Source organism: Telmatherina bonti (assembly GCF_933228915.1).
Source record: "Telmatherina bonti genome assembly, chromosome: 15".
Classification (NCBI taxonomy): Eukaryota; Metazoa; Chordata; class Actinopteri; order Atheriniformes; family Telmatherinidae; genus Telmatherina; species Telmatherina bonti.
Window position 1 is genome coordinate 808036 of NC_136613.1, and position 15911 is coordinate 823946.

General features: G+C 53.7%; 1 protein-coding gene across 4 annotated transcripts in view; it reads left to right on the plus strand.

The window, feature by feature from the left end:
• ttn.1 (titin, tandem duplicate 1) overlaps positions 1 to 15911 on the plus strand; it is a 215722-nt gene that overhangs the window by 7421 nt on the left and 192390 nt on the right. For all 4 annotated transcript variants that reach the window (XM_079253959.1, XM_079253960.1, XM_079253961.1 and 1 more), the window contains exons 2-7: positions 2206 to 2309; positions 2386 to 2589; positions 8320 to 8607; positions 8681 to 8766; positions 8855 to 9075; positions 9155 to 9281. In XM_079253959.1, the coding sequence (XP_079110085.1) occupies positions 2219 to 2309; positions 2386 to 2589; positions 8320 to 8607; positions 8681 to 8766; positions 8855 to 9075; positions 9155 to 9281 (1017 nt within the window). In that variant the 5' untranslated portion in view covers positions 2206 to 2218. The remainder of the gene's footprint in view (positions 1 to 2205; positions 2310 to 2385; positions 2590 to 8319; positions 8608 to 8680; positions 8767 to 8854; positions 9076 to 9154; positions 9282 to 15911) is intronic.

A 15911-nucleotide genomic window follows, 5' to 3' on the forward strand; every position in this document is an offset into this window, starting at 1 on the left:
GCCATAGTCTGTGGTTCCTAGCCTCTAGTCTCTGGTTCCTAGGCCATAGTCTCTGGATCCTAGCCTCTAGTCTCTGGTTCTTAGGCCATAGTCTCTTGTTCCTCGACTCTAGTCTCTGGTTCCTAGCCTCTAGTCTCTGGTTCCTAAGACATAGTCTCTGGTTCCTAGCCTCTAGTCTGTGGTGTCTGGTTCCTTGTCCCTAGTCTCTGGTTCCTAGCCTCTAGTCTCTGGTTCCTAGGATGTGGTCTGTGGTGTCTGGTTCCTAGACCCTAGTCTCTGGTACCTCGCCTCTAGTATCTGGTTCCTAGTCTGGTCTGTGGTGTTTGATTCCTAGTCTTTAGTCTGTGGTTCCTAGCCTCTAGTCTCTGGTTCCTAGTCTTTAGTCTCTGGTTCCTAACCTCTAGTCTCTGTTTCCTAGGCCTTAGTCTCTGGTTCCTAGCCTCTAGTCTCTGGTTCCTAGGCCTTAGTCTCTGGTTCCTAGCCTCTAGTCTGTGGTGTCTGGTTCCTTGGCCCTAGTCTCTGGTTCCTAGCTTCTAGTCTCTGGTTCCTAGGATGTGGTCTGTGGTGTCTGGTTCCTAGTCCCTAGTCTCTGGTACATAGCCTCTAGTATCTGGTTCCTAGTCTGGTCTGTGGTGTTTGATTCCTAGTCTTTAGTCTCTGGTTCCTAGTCTTTAGTCTCTGGTTCATAGCCTCTAGTCTCGGTTCCTAGGCCATAGTCTCTGGTTCCTAGCCTATAGTCTCTGGTTCCTAGGCCATAGTTTTTGGTTCCTAGCCTCTAGTCTCTGGTACCTAGCATCTAGTATCTGGTTCCTAGTCTGGTCTGTGGTGTATGGTTCCTTGTCCCTAGTCTCTGGTTCCTAGCCTCTAGTCTCTGTTTCCTAGGATGTGGTCTGTGGTGTCTGGTTCCTAGTCCCTAGTCTCTGGTACCTAGCCTCTAGAATCTGGTTCCTAGTCTGGTCTGTGGTGTTTGATTCCTAGTCTTTAGTCTTTGGTTCCTAGCCTCTAGTCTCTGGTTCCTAGTCTTTAGTCTCTGGTTCCTAGCCTCTAGTCTCTGGTTCCTAGGCCACAGTCTCTGGTTCCTAGCCTCTAGTCTCTGGTTCCTTGCCTCTAGTCTCTGGATCATAGCCTCTAGTCTCTGGTTCCTAGGCCATAGTCTCTGGTTCCTAGCCTCTAGTCTCTGGTTCCTAGGCCATAGTCTCTGGTTCCTAGGCCATAGTCTCTGGTTCATAGCCTCTAGTCTCTGGTTCCTAGGCCATAGTCTCTGGTTCATAGCCCCTAGTCTCTGGTTCCTAGCCTATAGTCTCTGGTTCCTAGGCCATAGTCTCTGGTTCCTAGGCCATAGTCTCTGGTTCGTAGCCTATAGTCTCTGGTTCCTAGGCCATAGTCTCTGGTTCCTAGCCTCTAGTCTCTGGTTCCTAGGCCATAGTCTCTGGTTCCTAGCCTCTAGTCTCTGGTTCCTAGGCCATAGTCTCTGGTTCCTAGCCTCTAGTCTCTGGTTCCTAGGCCATAGTCTCTGGTTCCTAGCCTCTAGTCTCTGGTTCCTAGGCCATAGTCTCTGGTTCATAGCCCCTAGTCTCTGGTTCCTAGCCTATAGTCTCTGGTTCCTAGGCCATAGTCTCTGGTTCCTAGCCTATAGTCTCTGGTTCCTAGGCCATAGTCTCTGGTTCCTAGCCTCTAGTCTCTGGTTCCTAGCCTATTGTCTCTGGTTCCTAGGCCATAGTCTCTGGTTCCTAGGCCATAGTCTCTGGTTCCTAGCCTCTAGTCTCTGGTTCTGCACTGTAGAACGGAGGCCGGTTCCCCACAGATCGCTGCTTTCATGCCAACTGTGTTTTGTTGTTTTTTAGAGTTTTATATTACCTTTGTGGTTTGATGTTCTCCTGCTGTTGCATTTGGTAAATTTTGACATTTATGGTTTTAAATGTGTTTTATCTTGTAAATGATATAGTTCAGCATTTTTATTCAAAACATAATGTTTAAAGTTCTCTACGAACAAACTGAACCATTAAAAGACACAGTTGAGGCTCCTGCTTCAACTTCAGCTCTGAGGAGGAAACAGGAGCTACAAACATGGCACATGCAACCTGTTTCCATGGTAACAGATGTAGGAAACCAAGGGGACAGTCAGGTGTTTGTTATTCTGATCATGTGCCGAAGCGCCCTCTGCTGTTAATTTGAACCTGTCTTGTGGAATTCTGTCTGTTTCAGGGTGCCGACCGTCATGTCAACACAGGCGCCGACGTTCACACAGCCGCTGCAGAGCGTCGTGGCACTGGAGGGTAGTGCCGCAACGTTCCAGGCTCAAGTTAGCGGTAAGAAGGAAGAAGGCTGCAGACGTGGTCAGCAGGGGAACTTCAGTTCTCTGACTCCTCCCTCTGTCCTCCTCAGGTTCTCCAGTTCCTGAGGTGAGCTGGTTCCGTGATGGCCAGGTTCTTTCTGCCGCCGCTCTGCCCGGCGTTCAGATCTCGTTCAGTGATGGCCGCGCTATTCTGAGGATCCCCGCTGTGACCGCCGCGCACAGCGGACGCTTTTCTGTCAGAGCCACCAACGGCGCTGGACAAGCCACGAGCACCGCCGAGCTCCTCGTCACAGGTGAGGCCAAGACCAAGTGGGACTAGTTACATTTCAGACCGAGACCAGGTGGGACTTGTTACGGTTTGGACCGAGACCAGGTTGGACTTGTTACGGTTTGGAGCGAGACCAGGTGGGACTTGTTACGGTTTGGAGCGAGACCAGGTGGGACTTGTTACGGTTTGGAGCGGGACCAGGTGGGACATGTTACGGTTTGGACCGAGACCAGGTGGGACTTGTTACGGTTTGGAGCGAGACCAGGTGGGACTTGTTACGGTTTGGACCGGGACCAGGTGGGACTTGTTACGGTTTGGAGCGGGACCAGGTGGGACTTGTTACGGTTTGGACCGAGACCAGGTGGGACTTGTTACGGTTTGGACCGAGGCCAGGTGGGACTTGTTACGGTTTGGACGGAGACCAGGTGGGACTTGTTACCGTTTGTATGGAGACCAGGTGGGACTTGTTACGGTTTGGAGCGAGACCAGGTGGGACTTGTTACGGTTTGGACCGAGGCCAGGTGGGACTTGTTACGGTTTGGACCGAGGCCAGGTGGGACTTGTTACGGTTTGGACGGAGACCAGGTGGGACTTGTTACGGTTTGGAGCGAGACCAGGTGGGACTTGTTACGGTTTGGACCGAGGCCAGGTGGGACTTGTTACGGTTTGGACGGAGACCAGGTGGGACTTGTTACCGTTTGTATGGAGACCAGGTGGGACTTGTTACGGTTTGGACCGGGACCAGGTGGGACTTGTTACGGTTTGGAGCGAGACCAAGTGGGACTTGTTACGGTTTGGACCGGGACCAGGTGGGACTTGTTACGGTTTGGAGCGAGACCAGGTGGGACTTGTTACGGTTTGGACCGAGGCCAGGTGGGACTTGTTACGGTTTGGACGGAGACCAGGTGGGACTTGTTACCGTTTGTATGGAGACCAGGTGGGACTTGTTACAGTTTGGACGGAGACCAGGTGGGACTTGTTACGGTTTGGACCGAGACCAGGTGGGACTTGTTACGGTTAGGACCGAGACCAAGTGGGACTAGTTACAGTTTGGACCGAGACCAAGTGGGACTAGTTACAGTTCGGACCGAGACCAAGTGGGACTAGTTACAGTTCGGACCGAGTCCAAGTGGGACTAGTTACGGTTCGGACCGAGACCAGGTGGGACTTGTTACGGTTCGGACCGAGACCAGGTGGGACTTGTTACGGTTTGGACCGAGACCAAGTGGGACTAGTTACAGTTTGGACCGAGACCAAGTGGGACTAGTTACAGTTCGGACCGAGACCAAGTGGGACTAGTTACAGTTCGGACCGAGACCAAGTGGGACTAGTTACAGTTCGGACCGAGACCAAGTGGGACTAGTTACTGTTCGGACCGAGACCAAGTGGGACTTGTTACGGTTCGGACCGAGACCAAGTGGGACTAGTTACGGTTCGGACCGAGACCAAGTGGGACTTGTTACGGTTCGGACCGAGACCAGGTGGGACTAGTTACAGTTCGGACCGAGACCAAGTGGGACTAGTTACGGTTCGGACCGAGACCAAGTGGGACTAGTTACGGTTCGGACCGAGACCAAGTGGGACTTGTTACGGTTTGGACCGAGACCAAGTGGGACTAGTTACAGTTCGGACCGAGACCAAGTGGGACTAGTTACAGTTCGGACCGAGACCAAGTGGGACTTGTTACGGTTCGGACCGAGACCAAGTGGGACTAGTTAGTTCGGACCGAGACCAAGTGGGACTTGTTACGGTTTGGACCGAGACCAGGTGGGACTTGTTACGGTTTGGACCGAGACCAGGTGGGACTTGTTACGGTTTGGACCGAGACCAAGTGGGACTTGTTACGGTTTGGACAGAGACCAGGTGAGACTTGTTACGGTATGGAGCGAGACCAGGTGGGACTTGTTACAGTTCGGACCGAGACCAGGTGGGACTTGTTACGGTTTGGTCCGAGACCAGGTGGGACATGTTACGGTTCGGACCGAGACCAAGTGGGACTATTTACAGTTCGGACCGAGACCAAGTGGGACTAGTTACAGTTCGGACCGAGACCAAGTGGGACTAGTTACAGTTCGGACCGAGACCAAGTGGGACTTGTTACGGTTCGGACCGAGACCAAGTGGGACTTGTTACGGTTCGGACCGAGACCAGGTGGGACTTGTTACAGTTCGGACCGAGACCAAGTGGGACTTGTTACGGTTTGGACCGAGACCAAGTGGGACTTGTTACGGTTTGGACCGAGACCAGGTGGGACTTGTTACGGTTTGGAGCGAGACCAGGTGGGACTTGTTACGGTTTGGAGCGAGACCAGGTGGGACTTGTTACGGTTTGGAGCGGGACCAGGTGGGACATGTTACGGTTTGGACCGAGACCAGGTGGGACTTGTTACGGTTTGGACCGAGACCAGGTGGGACTTGTTACGGTTTGGACCGAGGCCAGGTGGGACTTGTTACGGTTTGGACGGAGACCAGGTGGGACTTGTTACCGTTTGTATGGAGACCAGGTGGGACTTGTTACGGTTTGGAGCGAGACCAGGTGGGACTTGTTACGGTTTGGACCGAGGCCAGGTGGGACTTGTTACGGTTTGGACCGAGGCCAGGTGGGACTTGTTACGGTTTGGACGGAGACCAGGTGGGACTTGTTACGGTTTGGAGCGAGACCAGGTGGGACTTGTTACGGTTTGGACCGAGGCCAGGTGGGACTTGTTACGGTTTGGACGGAGACCAGGTGGGACTTGTTACCGTTTGTATGGAGACCAGGTGGGACTTGTTACGGTTTGGACCGGGACCAGGTGGGACTTGTTACGGTTTGGAGCGAGACCAAGTGGGACTTGTTACGGTTTGGACCGGGACCAGGTGGGACTTGTTACGGTTTGGAGCGAGACCAGGTGGGACTTGTTACGGTTTGGACCGAGGCCAGGTGGGACTTGTTACGGTTTGGACGGAGACCAGGTGGGACTTGTTACCGTTTGTATGGAGACCAGGTGGGACTTGTTACAGTTTGGACGGAGACCAGGTGGGACTTGTTACGGTTTGGACCGAGACCAGGTGGGACTTGTTACGGTTAGGACCGAGACCAAGTGGGACTAGTTACAGTTTGGACCGAGACCAAGTGGGACTAGTTACAGTTCGGACCGAGACCAAGTGGGACTAGTTACAGTTCGGACCGAGTCCAAGTGGGACTAGTTACGGTTCGGACCGAGACCAGGTGGGACTTGTTACGGTTCGGACCGAGACCAGGTGGGACTTGTTACGGTTTGGACCGAGACCAAGTGGGACTAGTTACAGTTTGGACCGAGACCAAGTGGGACTAGTTACAGTTCGGACCGAGACCAAGTGGGACTAGTTACAGTTCGGACCGAGACCAAGTGGGACTAGTTACAGTTCGGACCGAGACCAAGTGGGACTAGTTACTGTTCGGACCGAGACCAAGTGGGACTTGTTACGGTTCGGACCGAGACCAAGTGGGACTTGTTACGGTTCGGACCGAGACCAAGTGGGACTTGTTACGGTTCGGACCGAGACCAGGTGGGACTAGTTACAGTTCGGACCGAGACCAAGTGGGACTAGTTACGGTTCGGACCGAGACCAAGTGGGACTAGTTACGGTTCGGACCGAGACCAAGTGGGACTTGTTACGGTTTGGACCGAGACCAAGTGGGACTAGTTACAGTTCGGACCGAGACCAAGTGGGACTAGTTACAGTTCGGACCGAGACCAAGTGGGACTTGTTACGGTTCGGACCGAGACCAAGTGGGACTAGTTAGTTCGGACCGAGACCAAGTGGGACTTGTTACGGTTTGGACCGAGACCAGGTGGGACTTGTTACGGTTTGGACCGAGACCAGGTGGGACTTGTTACGGTTTGGACCGAGACCAAGTGGGACTTGTTACGGTTTGGACAGAGACCAGGTGAGACTTGTTACGGTATGGAGCGAGACCAGGTGGGACTTGTTACAGTTCGGACCGAGACCAGGTGGGACTTGTTACGGTTTGGTCCGAGACCAGGTGGGACATGTTACGGTTCGGACCGAGACCAAGTGGGACTATTTACAGTTCGGACCGAGACCAAGTGGGACTAGTTACAGTTCGGACCGAGACCAAGTGGGACTAGTTACAGTTCGGACCGAGACCAAGTGGGACTTGTTACGGTTCGGACCGAGACCAAGTGGGACTTGTTACGGTTCGGACCGAGACCAGGTGGGACTTGTTACAGTTCGGACCGAGTCCAAGTGGGACTTGTTACGGTTTGGACCGAGACCAAGTGGGACTTGTTACGGTTTGGACCGAGACCAGGTGGGACTTGTTACGGTTTGGAGCGAGACCAGGTGGGACTTGTTACGGTTTGGAGCGAGACCAGGTGGGACTTGTTACGGTTTGGAGCGGGACCAGGTGGGACATGTTACGGTTTGGACCGAGACCAGGTGGGACTTGTTACGGTTTGGAGCGAGACCAGGTGGGACTTGTTACGGTTTGGACCGGGACCAGGTGGGACTTGTTACGGTTTGGAGCGGGACCAGGTGGGACTTGTTACGGTTTGGACCGAGACCAGGTGGGACTTGTTACGGTTTGGACCGAGGCCAGGTGGGACTTGTTACGGTTTGGACGGAGACCAGGTGGGACTTGTTACCGTTTGTATGGAGACCAGGTGGGACTTGTTACGGTTTGGAGCGAGACCAGGTGGGACTTGTTACGGTTTGGACCGAGGCCAGGTGGGACTTGTTACGGTTTGGACCGAGGCCAGGTGGGACTTGTTACGGTTTGGACGGAGACCAGGTGGGACTTGTTACGGTTTGGAGCGAGACCAGGTGGGACTTGTTACGGTTTGGACCGAGGCCAGGTGGGACTTGTTACGGTTTGGACCGAGACCAGGTGGGACTTGTTACGGTTTGGACCGAGACCAGGTGGGACTTGTTACGGTTTGGACCGAGACCAGGTGGGACTTGTTACGGTTCGGACCGAGACCAAGTGGGACTAGTTACAGGTGACTTAGACTCTCCAGTTCCTCATACTGAAACCAGTCTGCTCTGATTGGTCAGCTTTAGTGGCCTGATCAGGCCCCGCCCACCATTTTGAAGAAGCTTTGATGCCTGTTGAAATTCAGGTATTTGATTGGACAAGCTCAGCCTTAAATAACAGGGTTTCTGTAGTGAAAGAAGTTGGGGTGCGTTTACGGTGCAGATGTGATTCGGTGCAGAACCGAGGCCGAGAGGTGAAGAAAAGCGCTGTGCAGTATTCTGCTGCGTTGCTTTGGTGTGGCTTTGTTTACATTTGTGCAAGAAGAAGAGAGTTCCAATCTTCTTCGTCCCATTCTTTCTCCATCCAGAAGGATCCGGCCAAAACTAGCATGGTGCTTTAAAATAGGAGCAGAGGGAACCCCCCCCATAGCCAATAACCGACATTTAAACTGAGTCAGATACCAGAGATGTCTTCAGAGTCTAAATTTATCCTGCTGTCAGGGGTGGGGGTGTTATTTAATCCAGTGATAAAACCAGTATAGAGGCAGCAGCTGCAGCAGAACTTTCCATTAAAGGAAAATGGATTTTTTTGTGATCAGCTGGAAGCTCTGTTCTGGGATCAGGACTCTACTAGACCTCCTTTTACCGCCATCCTGGTTTTACTCTTAATTTAGTCAAACTGACAAGACTGAACATCTCTGGAACAAATATTTTTATCTTTGTTGGAATGAAACGCTGGAACTCCATCTGACTGCAAAAAGGTGTGACAGGGTTTTTACTGTGTCTTGGTGTCTCTGCAGCGGAGACGGCGCCACCGAACTTCCTTCAGAGGCTGCAGAGCTTCACCGTTAGGCAGGGCAGCCAGGTGAGACTGGATGTCAGAGTGACAGGTATACCCACACCTGTGGTCAAGTTCTACAGAGAGGGAGCCGAGATTCAGAGCTCGGCCGACTTCAGGATCCTGCAGGATGGAGACCTGTACAGTCTGCTGATTGCTGAGGCCTTCCCAGAGGATTCTGGGACCTATTCTGTGACAGCCACCAACAGCAGCGGACGGGCCACATCCACCGCTGAGCTGCTGGTCCAAAGTGAGCTCCGTCAGTGTGTATGGATACGTCTCAATTTGTAAGCAGCGGTTTGATGTAATCACCTTCCGTTCAGGTGAGGAAGCTGTTCCAGCGAAGAAAACCAAGACGGTGATTTCAACCGCTCAGATTTCACAGACCCGACAGACCAGAGTAGAGAAGGTAAGCAAAACTCCACTCCCTGTTTCAGGATCTTCACCTGGTCTAAGCCTGTCTGAAATCCCTCCTCTCTGTTGACTCATCGCCTCAGAGGGTGGAGGCCAGTTTCCAGGCCACCACCACCATGCAGATGCAGGTGGAGAGCACCCGAAGGACTCCGTTGCAGGGTCACAAAACTCCGCCCAGAGTTCCACCAAAACCCACGTCTAAGTCCCCGACCCAGCCCTCTGTCGCTGCAAAGGTGGCTGGGGGGCGCCAGCAGTCCCCATCACCTGTCCGACACGTCAAGGCACCCACGCCCACACCTGTCAGGTGGGTGAAGCCTCCAGTTCATGGCAAGTAAAATATTAAGCCGGTCACAGGGACTCACCGCTCTGCCCCCCCCCTCCAGGCCGGTCAAGTCCCCCATCACCACACGAAGGCAGCCTGCTACCGGCGCTGACATCCTCCCGCCATGGAAGCAGGGAGGCGACTCCGTTACGATGGCGGTCCCGCAGCAGATGACAGAAGCAAAAGAGGTCAGGGGGGGGTTGACTGGGGGGGGGCATCAACATGAAGTCTTCATGTTGATTTGTGACTTCAGGTCTAATCTGGGTCTAAGCTGGTCTTTAATCCATCTTCTAGTCCAGAGTTCCAGATCCAGAAGTGTGGTTGTGGAGAAGCGTTCTTTTGGTCTCTTCAGTCACATCAACATCTCTGTTCAGTCTCTTCAATCTGGTTCAAACTCGGGCTGCAACTAACCATTATTTCAATCCTCATCTAGTCTAAATTATTTTTTCGATTAGTCCCGATTATTTCTGTCACACCCGCCATCTGTGCTTCCAATTGATGCAGCTTTTTTATTTTAATATTTTTACTAGCTCCAGTATGTTTCACCCCTCTCTTCATCTGCCTCACATGAATGTCCCCCAGGTTTCCAGTCCATCGCAACATAATGGTCTTTGGTAAAGTAAAACCACTGAATATCAAATATAAGCTTTAAAGCCGACCACAGATTTATTTTGAAACAAACAAACGTATTTATAATGTCACATCCAAACTGCAGAATTTGCCTAAAAAAACCCCACAATAAATAAAATATTTTAATTTTACAATCGTGTCGGTTTATTTTCTCCCCGTTTCATAATCTGAGAAATTTCCAGAAAAATAACAATCCGGGAAAGTTTGGCAAAGACAACCTAAAAACCGTGAGTTTCTGCATCAAAACGGGATGCTTGACAAGTTAAAGAAAACTACGCAACTACTCGGTAATGCTAACTTAGCCATCCGGAATGCTAGCAGAAACCATGAGTCTGGCTGCTTTCTCTTCCCACGCGGAACCCTCGCGCTGCCGTGGTACGTTAACTCTGTTTAGGTTCTGCCGCCATCCGTCTTAAGTTGTTCTTCGTTGGTTAAGAAGACGCTGCACAAAATGGCAACACTGCCCCCTGCCCTTCCTGTGGGGCTTTGAGTCATTTACTTGATGTTTACGGTTCTTATCCCGTCTGAAAGCCGCGGTGTTAAGTCGCCAGGCGCAGCGTTTTACCAGCAAAGCCGTTAGGGAGTTTAGAACACGACGCATCGACAATTAAATTTCGTGTCTATGAATTTTTATCGTTGACGTTGTCGATGAATCGTTGCAGCCCGAGTTAAAACCAAACTTTGTAGTCAGATGCTTCAGAAGGGTGGTGGAGAAGCTGGAGCCGATCCCAGCAGCCTTCAGGGCAAAAGGCAGGGTAGACCCTGGACAGCTCGCCAGGCCGAAGCGTTCTCCTGCTCCTCCAAAGATCGGATCAGAACTGATTAGAATGTATCTGACCCTGATGGGAATTTATTAGAACTGATCAGCACTGAGGATGATGGAATGAAATGAACAATACTTTATTAATCCCCAAAGGGAAATATTGTAGTATATAATAATAATAACTAGAGGAGGTCTTGTTCCGGAGGCTGATGGCTGCTGGCAGGAATGATCTTCTGTATCTTTCAGTCTTACATCGGACCTGAAGAAGCCTCTCACTGAACACACTTTGTTGTTTCCTCACTGTGTTGTGGAGAGGGTGTGAAGAATCCTCCATCATCTTCATCAGCTTGTGCAGCATTCTTCTTTGGACAATCAGCTCCAGCGGCTCCAGAGTTACTCCAAGCACAGAAGCAGCTTTCTGGATCAGTTTGTTGATTCTCTTCAAGTCTCTGGTTCTGATGCTACTACCCCAGCAGATGCTGCAAAGCTGACTGCACTCTCCACAACAGACTTCTAGAAGATATGCAACATCTTGGTGCAGACGTTAAACCATCTCAGCTTCCTTAAGAAGTACAGTCTGCTCTGACCTTTCTTGTAGATGTAGTCAGTGTTGCATTTCCAGTCCAGTTTGTTGTCCAGCTGAACTCCAAGATACTTGTATTCCTCCACCACCTCCACCTCCTCTACCAGGATGGAAACAGTGCTTTGTTTATTCTTCTTCCTCCTGAAGTCAACAATCATCTCTTTTGTTTTGCTGCTATTTAATATGAGATGATTGTCACCGCACCATTTAACAAACTGACTGACCAGTTCTCTGTACTCTGCTTCTTGTCCATCCCTGATACACCCCACAACTGCAGAGTCATCAGAGTATTTCTGCAGATGACAGGACTCAGAGTTGTACTGGAAGTCTGAGGTGTACAGAGTGAAGAGGAATGGCCAGAGTACAGTTCCTTGTGGTGCACCAGTGCTGCTGACCTCCATCTCAGACACACAACCTTTCAGTCTCACAAACTGGGGTCTGTTTGTGAGGTAGTCATAGATCCAGGTGGTTGTGGAGGTATCCACCTGGAATTTATGGAGCTTCTCACATAACAAAGCAGGCTGAATGGTATTAAAAGCACTGAGAAATGAAAGAACATGACCCTCAGAGTGCTGCCTGAATGGTCCAGATGAGAGTGTGCTCTCTGGAGCAGGTATATGATGGCATCTTCAACCCCAAGTCCATTACGATATGCAAACTGGAATGGGTCCTGAAAGGTGTTTACTTGCTTGTTGAGGTGAGCCAGTAAGAGTCTCTCCAGGACTTTCATGATGTGAGATGTCAGGGCAACTGGTCTGTAGTCACTTGGTTCAGCTGGTTGGGTTTTTTAGGCACTGGAACAAGGCAGGAGGTTTTCCACAGCACTGGGACTCTATTTTGTCTCAGACTGGTGTTGAAAAGGTGCTGGAGAATCGGACATAGTTGTTCTGAGCAGGTCTTGAGAACTCTGGGACTGACACCAAACTAGAATGGGTCCTGAAAGGTGTTGATGATGATCCTGGAGTCTGTGGACATGTACTGGTGGAACTTTGGTGTTCAGTCAGAGGAGATGGAGGTGGAAGATTTCCTATCCAGGATCCAGACTGGAACCAGTTGGAAACTGTCCAGACATGATGGGAACGTCCAGTTTCCCACATTCCCACATTTAACCCTTCACGCCAACGTACACGCCAACATACACGCCAACGTACACGCCAACATACACGCCAACGTACACGCCAACATACACGCCAACGTACACGCCAACATACACGCCAACGTACACGCCAACATACACGCCAACGTACACGCAAACGTACACGCCAACGTATGAATGAAGACCTGTAGCATTCACGCCAATATCACGCCTTGTGCACGTGTCTTGTTCCCTCACATCAACACGATACGCCAACGTCATAAATGTGTGGCAGCCATGATACCGACTTGTTGCTAGCAGCGAGGATGTCCCAGACCAGACGTGTCCCAGACCAGACGTGTCCCAGACCAGACGTGTCCCAGACCAGACGTGTCCCAGACCAGACGTGTCCCAGACCAGACGTGTCCCAGGCCTGACGTGTCCCAGACCAGACGTGTCCCAGACCAGACGTGTCCCAGGCCTGACGTGTCCCAGACCAGACGTGTCCCAGACCAGACGTGTCCCAGACCAGACGTGTCCCAGACCAGACGTGTCCCAGGCCTGACGTGTCCCAGACCAGACGTGTCCCAGACCAGACGTGTCCCAGGCCTGACGTGTCCCAGACCAGACGTGTCCCAGACCAGACGTGTCCCAGACCAGACGTGTCCCAGACCTGACGTGTCCCAGACCAGACGTGTCCCAGACCAGACGTGTCCCAGGCCTGACGTGTCCCAGACCAGACGTGTCCCAGACCAGACGTGTCCCAGGCCTGACGTGTCCCAGACCAGACGTGTCCCAGACCAGACGTGTCCCAGACCAGACGTGTCCCAGACCAGACGTGTCCCAGGCCTGACGTGTCCCAGACCAGACGTGTCCCAGACCAGACGTGTCCCAGACCAGACGTGTCCCAGGCCTGACGTGTCCCAGACCAGACGTGTCCCAGACCAGACGTGTCCCAGACCAGACGTGTCCCAGACCTGACGTGTCCCAGACCAGACGTGTCCCAGACCTGACGTGTCCCAGACCTGACGTGTCCCAGACCAGACGTGTCCCAGACCTGACGTGTCCCAGACCAGACGTGTCCCAGGCCTGACGTGTCCCAGGCCTGACGTGTCCCAGACCAGACGTGTCCCAGACCTGACGTGTCCCAGACCTGACGTGTCCCAGACCTGACGTGTCCCAGACCAGACGTGTCCCAGGCCTGACGTGTCCCAGGCCTGACGTGTCCCAGACCAGACGTGTCCCAGACCTGACGTGTCCCAGACCTGACGTGTCCCAGACCTGACGTGTCCCAGACCTGACGTGTCCCAGGCCTGACGTGTCCCAGACCAGACGTGTCCCAGACCAGACGTGTCCCAGACCTGACGTGTCCCAGACCTGACGTGTCCCAGACCTGACGTGTCCCAGACCTGACGTGTTCCCAGACCTGACGTGTTCCCAGACCTGACGTGTTCCCAGACCTGACGTGTCCCAGACCAGACGTGTCCCAGACCAGACGTGTCCCAGACCTGACGTGTCCCAGACCTGACGTGTCCCAGGCCTGACGTGTCCCAGACCTGACGTGTCCCAGACCTGACGTGTCCCAGGCCTGACGTGTCCCAGACCTGACGTGTCCCAGGCCTGACGTGTCCCAGGCCTGACGTGTCCCAGGCCTGACGTGTCCCAGACCTGACGTGTCCCAGGCCTGACGTGTCCCAGGCCTGACGTGTCCCAGACCAGACGTGTCCCAGACCTGACGTGTCCCAGACCTGACGTGTCCCAGGCCTGACGTGTCCCAGGCCTGACGTGTCCCAGACCTGACGTGTCCCAGGCCTGACGTGTCCCAGACCAGACGTGTCCCAGACCAGACGTGTCCCAGACCTGACGTGTCCCAGACCTGACGTGTCCCAGACCAGACGTGTCCCAGGCCTGACGTGTCCCAGGCCTGACGTGTCCCAGACCTGACGTGTCCCAGACCAGACGTGTCCCAGACCTGACGTGTCCCAGACCTGACGTGTCCCAGGCCTGACGTGTCCCAGGCCTGACGTGTCCCAGACCAGACGTGTCCCAGACCAGACGTGTCCCAGACCAGACGTGTCCCAGGCCTGACGTGTCCCAGGCCTGACGTGTCCCAGACCTGACGTGTCCCAGACCAGACGTGTCCCAGGCCTGACGTGTCCCAGGCCTGACGTGTCCCAGACCTGACGTGTCCCAGACCAGACGTGTCCCAGACCAGACGTGTCCCAGGCCTGACGTGTCCCAGACCAGACGTGTCCCAGGCCTGACGTGTCCCAGGCCTGACGTGTCCCAGGCCTGACGTGTCCCAGACCTGACGTGTCCCAGACCTGACGTGTCCCAGGCCTGACGTGTCCCAGGCCTGACGTGTCCCAGACCAGACGTGTCCCAGACCTGACGTGTCCCAGACCTGACGTGTCCCAGACCAGACGTGTCCCAGACCAGACGTGTCCCAGACCAGACGTGTCCCAGACCTGACGTGTCCCAGACCTGACGTGTCCCAGACCTGACGTGTCCCAGGCCTGACGTGTTCCCAGACCTGACGTGTCCCAGACCAGACGTGTCCCAGGCCTGACGTGTCCCAGACCTGACGTGTCCCAGACCTGACGTGTCCCAGACCTGACGTGTCCCAGACCAGACGTGTTCCCAGACCTGACGTGTCCCAGACCAGACGTGTCCCAGGCCTGACGTGTCCCAGACCAGACGTGTCCCAGGCCTGACGTGTCCCAGACCAGACGTGTCCCAGGCCTGACGTGTCCCAGACCAGACGTGTCCCAGACCAGACGTGTCCCAGGCCTGACGTGTCCCAGACCAGACGTGTCCCAGACCAGACGTGTCCCAGACCAGACGTGTCCCAGACCAGACGTGTTCCCAGACCTGACGTGTCCCAGGCCTGACGTGTCCCAGACCAGACGTGTCCCAGGCCTGACGTGTTCCCAGACCTGACGTGTCCCAGACCAGACGTGTCCCAGACCAGACGTGTTCCCAGACCTGACGTGTCCCAGACCAGACGTGTCCCAGGCCTGACGTGTCCCAGGCCTGACGTGTCCCAGACCTGACGTGTCCCAGACCTGACGTGTCCCAGACCAGACGTGTCCCAGACCAGACCTGTCCCAGACCTGACGTGTCCCAGACCTGACGTGTCCCAGACCTGACGTGTCCCAGACCAGACGTGTCCCAGGCCTGACGTGTCCCAGACCTGACGTGTCCCAGACCTGACGTGTCCCAGACCAGACTCTACCAGATCTGATGATGAAGGATTCTTTAAATTCTCCGCGTTTTGTGTTAAAGTTGAAAACCTCCGGCCTTTGGGCCGCCATGTCTCCCTGTCGCCTGGCGGTCGTGGACGTCTTGAGTTCAGTGTGCTGCTGATTCTGTCTCCAGGCGGAGGGCGGTAAAAGAGCCGGGGCGGTGGCCATGGTGGTGGCCGCCGTTGACCTCGCTCGTGTCCGTCAGCCCATACCTGTGGAGGGCGGTCGGGCAGAAGAGCAGGAAGCAGTAGAGGAGGAGCTAAAGCAGTCCAGTACACAGTTTGGACTCAGCTGGACGTCAACCAGAGAGCCGGCAGCCCAAACGCTGGCTGCAGAACCACAGCCTCAGGTTAACAGCAACCCTTTCTGCCGCACTGGTAAACCTTTCTCCCAGTTGGTTGTGGTGTTGGTCATCCTCATCATCAGGTCCTTTAGAGGCGCCATCCTGATGATGGAGCTGAACCACACCCTGGTTCCTCTCATGATGGACGGACTGGGAGAAAATATTACGATATATGCAAA